The sequence below is a fragment of the Saccostrea cucullata genome, unplaced genomic scaffold, assembly GCF_032062105.1.
Source record: "Saccostrea cucullata isolate Sc308-1 unplaced genomic scaffold, CSIRO_AGI_Scuc_v1 ctg17386, whole genome shotgun sequence".
Classification (NCBI taxonomy): Eukaryota; Metazoa; Mollusca; class Bivalvia; order Ostreida; family Ostreidae; genus Saccostrea; species Saccostrea cuccullata.
Genome location: NW_026925091.1, coordinates 16,250 through 25,779, shown reverse-complemented (window position 1 = coordinate 25,779; position 9,530 = coordinate 16,250). Strand labels below are relative to the sequence as shown.

General features: G+C 36.6%; 1 protein-coding gene across 1 annotated transcript; it reads left to right on the top strand.

Annotated features, from left to right (window-relative positions):
* Positions 1-4: 4 nt before the first annotated feature.
* On the top strand, positions 5-6,124 carry LOC134268052 (DNA replication licensing factor mcm5-like; the record flags this gene model as incomplete). The annotated part of the gene is made up of 15 exons (XM_062750261.1): positions 5-36; positions 163-289; positions 535-663; positions 774-946; positions 1,127-1,282; positions 1,391-1,472; positions 1,733-1,992; positions 2,092-2,272; positions 2,460-2,600; positions 2,817-2,993; positions 4,674-4,789; positions 4,877-5,005; positions 5,125-5,267; positions 5,478-5,605; positions 5,793-6,124. Coding segments are annotated over 15 exons (2,076 nt in total), but the record flags the coding sequence as incomplete, so codon positions are not given.
* Between the last annotated feature and the right edge of the window lie 3,406 nt (positions 6,125-9,530).

Sequence of the window (9,530 nt, the reverse complement as noted above, 5' to 3'; positions counted from 1 at the left end):
TCAATTTCACGAAGGAAACTTTTCGTACACATATAGGTGAATATCATCTCGTTAATATGTCGTCACTTTATTGTTTATTTATTTGGGGTAAGTAAGAGTGAGAGATTGTCTTTGTCTGTTCCTTGTTTTAAAATTGTTGTTTAAACAACTCTGAACTTTCAGAGATCAGTTGAAACGGAACTACAACTTGGGACAGTATTGGCTTGAAGTGGAAATTGAAGATGTTTCCAGCTTTGATGAAGCGCTTGGAGAGAAGATTTCAAAGCTTCCAACCGAACACCTCCCTTTAGTAAGTGTTATTATTTGGAAGACGATTTTTGTTAAAATGTTATAGAATCTGAAGAAAATTGAAAAAGGTTTGTTTATATTTAGAATTACAGATTGATATAGTTTAAGAGATTGGGACCAATCTGAATCCAGAAAGAATTTCCATTGTTCTAATGATGTTTTCCATCTGATGGGGCTTGTCCCAAGACAGTTAGATTCTTCTTACTTGGGCCAATTTATTTTCTTTCATGCTCTCTTTCTTTAAAGTTTGAGGACGCGGCAAAAGAAGTTGCTGATGAGGTGACACGCCCTCGCCCTGAAGGAGAAGAGGACGTCCATGACATACAAGTCATGTTGTTGTCAAACGCCAATCCTTGCGGACTGCGAGACCTCAAGGTTAAGATACTTAGTAAATTTTTATTGTATCCAGTTGCTACAACGCCCATTTTTCTACATTAATATATGCTTGTTTATAGTACCATGAAAGTAAATATTGTATTTTTCAGTCGGAACAAATGGCGAGGTTGGTGAAAATTCCAGGCATTATTATAGCAGCATCAGCGATCAAGGCAAAAGCAACCAAACTGACCATCCAATGCAGAAGCTGTAAAAATACACTGAATAACATTCCTGTGAATCCAGGTCTGGAAGGGTATGCTCTGCCAAGGAAATGCAACACGTAAGTACAGTATGCACAAAAAAGAGAAAGTGGACAAAAATCATTTGGCTAGGCACCTCAGGACGCCATTTTGATTTTTTATTTAATTGTGAAGGCAGATTTGCAATAATCTGTCAGCTGAGTTTTACATGCTGTATTCTCTCCTTTTTAATGAAATGGTTGTATTACTTTTTTTTCAAGTGAACAGGCAGGAAGACCCAAGTGTCCAGTTGACCCATTTTACATTGTGCCAGATAAATGTAAGTGTGTGGATTTCCAGGTCCTGAAACTCCAGGAAGCACCTGAGGCTGTCCCTAATGGAGAACTGCCAAGACACATGCAGCTCTATTGTGACAGGTAGGGATTATAGCAATGATGCCAAGAACTCTTAAGGTCTTCATAGATACTAAGCTAGAAGAAAAGTTGTTCATTTCTCCTTGTACTTATCAACAAACTGTTTTTCAGGTACATGTGTGATAAAGTTGTGCCTGGTAACAGAGTAACTGTTGTAGGGATTTACTCCATCAAAAAGACTGGCAAACCAACAGTAAGTGTTTCCTGTAAACAGTTTTTATTCCAAAGCACTCTTTTGCATAATTGTGGGAGATGGCCTGCTCTCCAAAATTTCACTTTTGCATCTATTGGACAAAGCAGTAATCAGAATTCATGATACTAATATCTGTCTCACTAAAAAAGATTTGTGGAAGTTTTAGTTCTGTGTGAAATGAAATAAAATAAAATTTATTTATGATGATTAAATTCCTTTGAAAAGCATGCTCTGTTATCAAAAAATATTTTTATCTGTAGAAAGGAGGTGGCCGAGACAAAGTGAATGTGGGTATAAGAAGCCCCTACTTCAGGGTCCTGGGTATCAAAGTGGACAATGACGGATCAGGAAGGGGAGGGGCAGCCCCCATTACACCTGGAGATGAAGAAGAGTTCAGGAGAATGGCTAATGACCCAAACATATACGAAACCATAGCCAGAAGTATTGCACCCTCTATCTATGGAAGTTTGGATATTAAAAAGGCCATCTCATGCCTTTTGTTTGGAGGTTCAAGGAAGAGGTATCTATTACATGTGCCACCGAAATTTAGTTGTTTATAAATTTTAAAATTATTCTGTTTGTTACTCTCATATTTTTATCAACCCTTTCATCTGTATAGAATGCCAGATGGTTTGATGAGGAGAGGTGATGTAAACATATTGATGTTGGGAGATCCAGGTACAGCCAAATCCCAGCTTCTGAAGTTTGTGGAGAGGTGTTCTCCTATTGGTGTGTACACATCTGGAAAAGGAAGCAGTGCAGCTGGTTTGACAGCATCAGTAATGAGGGATCCACAAACGGTAAAATCCTTAAACGTGGCTTTATACCTGATATGATTTCAGTATGTATGTCATAATAATCATTGGTTTTTAAAAAAAATCAAAGAACAAATGTTCTTAGGTATTAAAATGCGTTTCAACTTTTTTTTCATGTCTTAAGCACCTTTTTTGCTTGGTTTGTGTAACATTTAATTTTGATGATCTACAGAGGAACTTTGTAATGGAGGGTGGAGCTATGGTGCTAGCTGATGGTGGAGTGGTTTGTATTGATGAGTTTGACAAAATGAGAGAGGATGACCGGGTAGCCATTCACGAAGCCATGGAACAGCAGACCATATCAATTGCTAAAGTAAGGAAACATTAATTAGTAATAAAAGTAAAGAAAATTCATGTTAAGTGAACTTTGCACCATGAAACATCTTTAAGAATTTTTATACGCCTGTCTTAAGACGGGACATATTATTTGTAGAAAATAAAGATTAAACTAAGCTTATAGAGAAGAAAATGCCTGTTAATATTTTCTGATTAAAAGATATTTCGAAATACATTTTATTGTCTTTTTCAGGCAGGAATCACTACAACTTTGAATTCTCGGTGTTCAGTTCTTGCTGCAGCAAACAGCGTGTATGGCCGCTGGGACGAGACCAAAGGAGAGGAGAATATAGACTTCATGCCGACCATTCTGTCTAGATTTGACATGATATTCATTGTGAAGGATGAGCACAATGAATCCAGAGATATGGTAAGGGATTTATTTAAGGAACTTAAGAGAGTTTATAAATGAACATCAGCCCTTAGGTTGGAAGGTCAGTGCTCGTGTGAACAGCAGCCCTTAGGTTTCAGATGATACCCATCTATTATCTGTTGTGTTGATTCTGTTGCTAAGACATCGAACACTATAGACTTAACAGGTAGAGGTTTCCTGTCTCTTGCTGTATTAATAAAATATTTCAGAGAGGTAGCTTGTGTGAGACTTCAGTGAGTGTATATTTTAGTATAGATGCCAATTGAGAACTTTGTTATAAATACTTGAAAAGTTTTAGATTTGCTTCTGTATGTTTGACTTTTTTTCTTACATAAATCAGGGCTAGACAAGTAGCACTGCCCGACGCCCGGGACAACCAGTTTTGGTTGGTGGGCAAGTAATTTGCTAACAGGTGCCTGCCCGCGGACAAGTGATTTTCCAATTAACCAAAAAAAAAATATCATGTCTGATATACTCAAATATCTTTTGCCTTATCGCTTTAAAAGTATCATGGATCACAGTAAAGCACTTGTTTTTACTGCTGTTGACCACTGCATCGCTGCATATGCGTACATTGAATAGTCGGAACTCCTCTAGAATTTACCAATTAACATATTGTTAAAATATGCAGATGTCGTAAAACATGGAGTTACCGATGTCGTCAAAAATATCGTATGGAAATTTAGACATTTATTGTCAAAATATTAAATTCAGACTGTGAATACAGATGCTAGTGGTGTTAAAATTGTTGTTGATTGCTGTTCCCTGGCAATCGCACAGCCGTGGTGTCGATCTCTTAATTGACATGCAGTAGTGTTCTGTTCACAGACTCGTGTTGTTTATAGGTTTATTTGTGATTTTATAGATCTATGGTGGTCTTAGTGTATTGTTTAGGTGTCTCGCTCAAGAACAGGGTTCGACATTAACGTTAGTCCGTTAGTCTCAGACTAATACATTTTCTTTCGGACTAATAAAATTTGTGGCTAATTAGTCCGAATGGACTAATGAATTTTTCTGGGGAAAAAAAGAATTTACTGATGTTCAATTCTCGACAACTTTCACTTGAAAAACCCGTATTTATTTTTAGCTTTCTAGCTTCTTGGAGGGAAGTTACGTAATTCTGAGTCAATTTGGAGATTAATTTTAGGACTCTATGGTATGAAATTAAACATTTTAGCGATCATGATTTAGTATGACACATAAAGAAAGATGTCAGATGTTTGGATGATGTAATCATGTATAGAGAAAAACGAATCTTGGTATAAATTATTTCATGTAAATGTTTTATTTATTTCAAAAAAGTATAAAAAGTACATTGCAATGTTAATTCTACGTATTTATTTATATTACTGACGGACTAATAAAATTTCCCGCGGACTAGTAAAAGTAAAGAAACACTAGTCCGGCTGGACCAAAGCCTAAAAAAGTTAGTGTCGAACCCTGAAGAAATAATTTAATATCAATACTTCAATTCTATGTAAGTTAAGAAAAAGGTGGGACAAGCATATGTTTTGGTAGGACAGGTAGTTTTACAATAGTAACCTGTCAGGGGGCAAGTACTGCAAAATTGTATTTGTCTACCCCTGCATAAATGGATTAATTCTCTTTATAAAAAAAAAAATAATGGTTTATGTTTGTCTGGAATATCTTGTTTTATCATTCCTGTATTTTTTACAGACTCTAGCAAAGCATGTTATGAATGTGCACTTAAATGCTCTTCAAATGACAGAAGAACAATCAGAGGGAGAGATTGACCTTAACACTCTAAAGAAGTATATTCAGTACTGTAGAACGTAAGTTGGTCCAGAATTGGTTTTAAATTTCTGTATAATTACTACGATCAAACACGTGATTTCAGATGATGATGTTGCATCTTGTAGGAAGTGTGGCCCTCGTCTGTCACCAGAAGCAGCAGAGAAGTTGAAGAACAGATACGTTTTGATGAGGAATGGTGCAGGAGAATATGAGAGGGAAACTGGCAAGAAGATCACTATTCCTATCACTGTCAGGTAACTAATGAATAAAGAAAATTCTGATCCATATAGAAGTATAATGAAAAGATGAGTAATTGATTGATTTACTACAAACAGTTACGATACATGTATTAACGGACTTTTTACGATCCCAGGCAATTGGAAGCTATTATTAGGATGTCTGAATCACTGGCCAAGATGAAGTTGAAGCCATTTGCCTCTGAGAGGGAGGTGGATGAAGCATTGAGACTGTTCCAAGTGTCAACACTAGATGCTGCCATGTCAGGAAATCTCTCTGGTTAGAAGAAAATATTCTTTTTTATGTACACTTTATCAAAAGCAATATTTGAATTTTTTCTTGGGGATTATTCAGAAACAAAAACATCCTATAATTATAATTTAGTAATTCAAGTGATTGAAAACAAGAAAAAAAACTTTTTGAGTAAATTAATTTTTCTAAACCTCCTTTATTTATATGAGACATAGTAAAAATTAAATTTATTCATAGGTGTAGAAGGATTTACAACAGAGGAAGACCAAGAACTTTTGTCACGAATAGAAAAACAGATCAAGAGAAGATTCATCATAGGTTCTCAGGTGTCTGAACATGCAATCATACAGGACTTCACAAGACAGGTAAATACTCTCAAATGTCCGAAAATGTGATCATAAAGTATTATACAACACAGGCAAATGTTCTTGTGTCTGAACAACCTGTTATTCAGGACTTCACAAGACAAACCACAATTCTTGTATCATACAGCAAGTTCAAGTACATCTCAACCATTTTTCTTATATTTTTGGGTTTATTTTTCCCTTTCAGAAATATCCTGAAAGATCTATACAGAAAGTGTTGCATTTCATGTTGAGGAGAGGGGAGATCCAGCACAGAATGCAAAGGAAAATGTTGTATCGTGTGAAATGAGGGCTTCAGTTTCAAATCTGCTGAGTCTTCATAAATATCCTATTACCAGGAAAAAGATTGTAAAACTGTAATGTACAATAACTGTTTTGTGACTGTACATTGATAATATTATGCATGGGTGTGGGAGATCCCCGAACTGAATTTGTAGATAAAATTTGATTAAATTTGTGAATATTTTGCATGACAATATAAACTGTTAAAAGCAGTGGTGAATAAACAATTTTGTGTCTCATTTGTTCACTAGAGCTGAAAGCTTATTTCAAAAGCTTTTCTGAACAAAGGAAACAAAACTGATAGTTTGTAGTTGAGAACTTAAATTGATGCTTGTTTTAAACCCAGCACTACTTTTGATTCAAAGCATACATGGAGGCCACAATAGGGTGCAGAAATAGGACGTTTTCTCAATACTTCTGGAATTTCGTTGTGTTCGAGATACTTTTCACTTCGGAAAACATAAAGCAAGCTTGCCTATTTGAGATTTTTACACAAAAGATTCATCTGATGTATGAAATATATAAATTTTATAGATAGGCAAGCTTGTGCTCTATGTTTTCTGAGAGAAAATATGCTGTAAAAGTGATTAAGATTTGTATAAAATGAGAAAATATGGAAATCAACATATCACTTTTCAGACCTTCCTATGACCTATGTATATTCCATAACTTAGAACCTATACTCATTTTGTGGCAGGGGTGATAAGTGGTTTTCAATTTATAGACTTGCATCATTCTAAAAGACACCCCAAACCAGGGGCCAAAAAGGGGTCTTACCCTATCTTGTCCTTTTTGGGATGTCTGACCTTGGTACTGTAAATGTTTAACAATATTTTACCTTCTCCAGAACCAGTTGGACAGTTTCAACCAAGCTTGGCACAGAGTATCTTTGGTAAAGGGTACTAGTATTCAAATGTTTTAATGAAGGGCCACTCCCATTTTATTAAGGGAGATGATTAAGAAAAGCAAAAATTTGGTTGGGGTCATTCAAAGTTCTCAAGAATCACTAGATCAAACAAGCAAATTCAAAGAATTGTGGTCCCCCGCTTTCTGTGTCTTTGTGGATGAGATGTCAAGTATGAACGCCCTAACTATCATATGTTATTTAGAAATTATCACCCAAGTTGATTTTTTTTTTAAAAATAAGGTCAATCGTGAAGGCCAAGGTCAAGGAGTCGGAAATCATATCGTGCTCGAAAATATCTTGTCACAGGCAATGCAATGTAAATATGAAAGCCCTATCTCTTCTCAATCAAAAGTTTAAAGGGACAAGATGCGTTTGTGAAACACTGATGACCCTGTATGGCAACAAAGCGAAGATTAAACTTTTCTTAAATGCAGATTAAATATATTGGTACCCAAATTTTAAAAAGTAGGTCAAACTCCAAGGTCGAGGTAAAAGGGTGAAAGTTCTTGGTATTCAATGAAAGGTCATCTCACAAGGATTACTTTTGTGAAGTATGAAAGCCCTAGCCCTTACCGTTCAAAAGTTATGGTAAAGGTTCAAGTTTTTAAAAAGTAGGTCACACTCCAAGGTCAAGATTAAAGGGTCAAAGTTGTTGATAGTCTTGTCACAAGGAATAAATATGTGAAGTATGAAAGCCCTTTCCCTTCAAAAGTTATGGTCAAGTTTTTTAAGTAGATCAAATTCGAAGGTCAAGGTCAGAAAGTCAAATATCTTGTTATCCAATGAAAGGTCTTGTCACAAGGAATACATATGTGAAGTATGAAAGCCCTAGCCCTTACCCACATTCAAAAGTTCAGGTCAAGGTTAAAGTTTTAAAAAGTAGGTCACACTCCAATGTCAAAGGGTCTAAGTGTTTGATATCCAATGAAATGTCTTGTCACAAGGATCCAATACGTGAAGTATGAAAGCCCTAGCCCTAACCCTTCAATAGTTATGGCCAAGGTTAAAGTTTTTAAAAAGTGGGCCAAACTCCAAGGTCAGAAGGTCAAAGTTCTTGTTATCCAGTGAAAGGACTTTTCACAAGGATTATATATGTGAAGAATGAAAGCCCTAGCCCTTACATTTTTAAAGTTATGGCCAAGGTTAAAGTTTTTTTCTTCAAAAGTACGGAAATCTCCAAGGTCAAAGACAAAAGGTTAAAGTTGTGGATATCCAATGAAAGGCCTTGCCACAAAGAATACATATGCTAAATATAAGAGTCCTAGTATCTACCGTTCAAAAGTTATGGCCAAACTAAAATTTTAAATTTTTTGTGTGAAAGTGGGTCAAACTCCAAGGTCGAGGTCAAAATGTCAAATTTGGTGGTACCCAAAGAAAGGTCTTGTCACATGGAATACACGTGAAATATGAAAGTCATAGCTCCACTAAATCAAAAGTTATGGGCAAGGTTAAAGTTTCTGTGACGGACGGACAGCTAGACCGACGAATGAGAATTAATGTCCCCTCGCTTTCGCGAAGCCCTGGTGGGGGCCAAGGGGGCGAAGCCCCCGGAAGCTCCTGGATTCTAGAGATTTTTAGCTCACCTAAGCCGAAGGCTCAAGTGAGCTTTTCTGATCACATTTCGTCCGACGTCCGTCTGTCCGTCTTTAAACTTTTCACATTTTCGACTTCTTCTCAAGAACCAATCGGACAATTTTAACCAAACTTGGTACAAAGCATCCTTGGGTGAAGGTGAGTTTAATTGTTAAAATAAAGGGCCAAGTCCCATTACAAGGGGAGATAATCAAGAAAAGACAAAAATAGGGTGGGGTCATTAAAAAATCTTCTCAAGAACTACTGGGCCAGAAAAGTTGAAACTTATATGGAAGTATCCTGGGGTAGTGTAGATATTAAATTGTTAAAATCATGATCCCCGGGGTAAGGGTGGGGCCACAATAGGGAATCCAAGTTTTACGTATATATATATATATAGAACAAATCTTTAAAAATCTTCTCAAGAACCACTGGGCCAGGAAAGCTGAAACTTATGTGGAAGCATCCTGGGGTAGTGTAAATATTAAATTGTTAGAAAAATGACCCCCGGGGGTAGGGCGGGGCCACAATAGGGAATCCAAGTTTTACATAGAAAGATATAAAAGAAATCTTTAAAAATCTTCTTCTCAAGAACCATTGGGCCAGGAAAGCTGAGACTTATGTGGAAGCATCCTTGGGTAGTGTAGATTATAAATTGTTAAAATCATGACCCTGGGGGTAGGGCGGGGCCACAATAGGGAATCCAAGTTTTAAATAAATATATTTAGGAAAAATCTTTTAAGAATCTTCTTCTCAAGAACCACTAGGCCAGGAAAGCTGCGTTGTGGAAGTGGGTAGTGTAGATTCTAAAGTATTAAAATCATAAAAGGGAAGGAGGTAGGGGGCGCGATATGTATAGCAAGAGGGGAAGTCTGGTAAAGAACTGCATTACCCAAGGTACTCAGGTGAGCGATGTGGCCCATGGACCTCTTGTTTAGGGTAAAAATGAGCTATAGGTCTATCCTGTAGATATTTTTAGGTCACCTGAGTCACTCATGATCAGGTGACCTATTGCTATCCGTTTTCGTCCGGCGTCGTGTGTTAACATTTGAACATTTTCAGCTTATCTGGAACTACTGAACCAATTTTAACCAAATTTGGTATACAGTATCTATGGGTGAAGGGGAACAAAAATTATGAATTTTATGCTCCCTACCCCCCTGG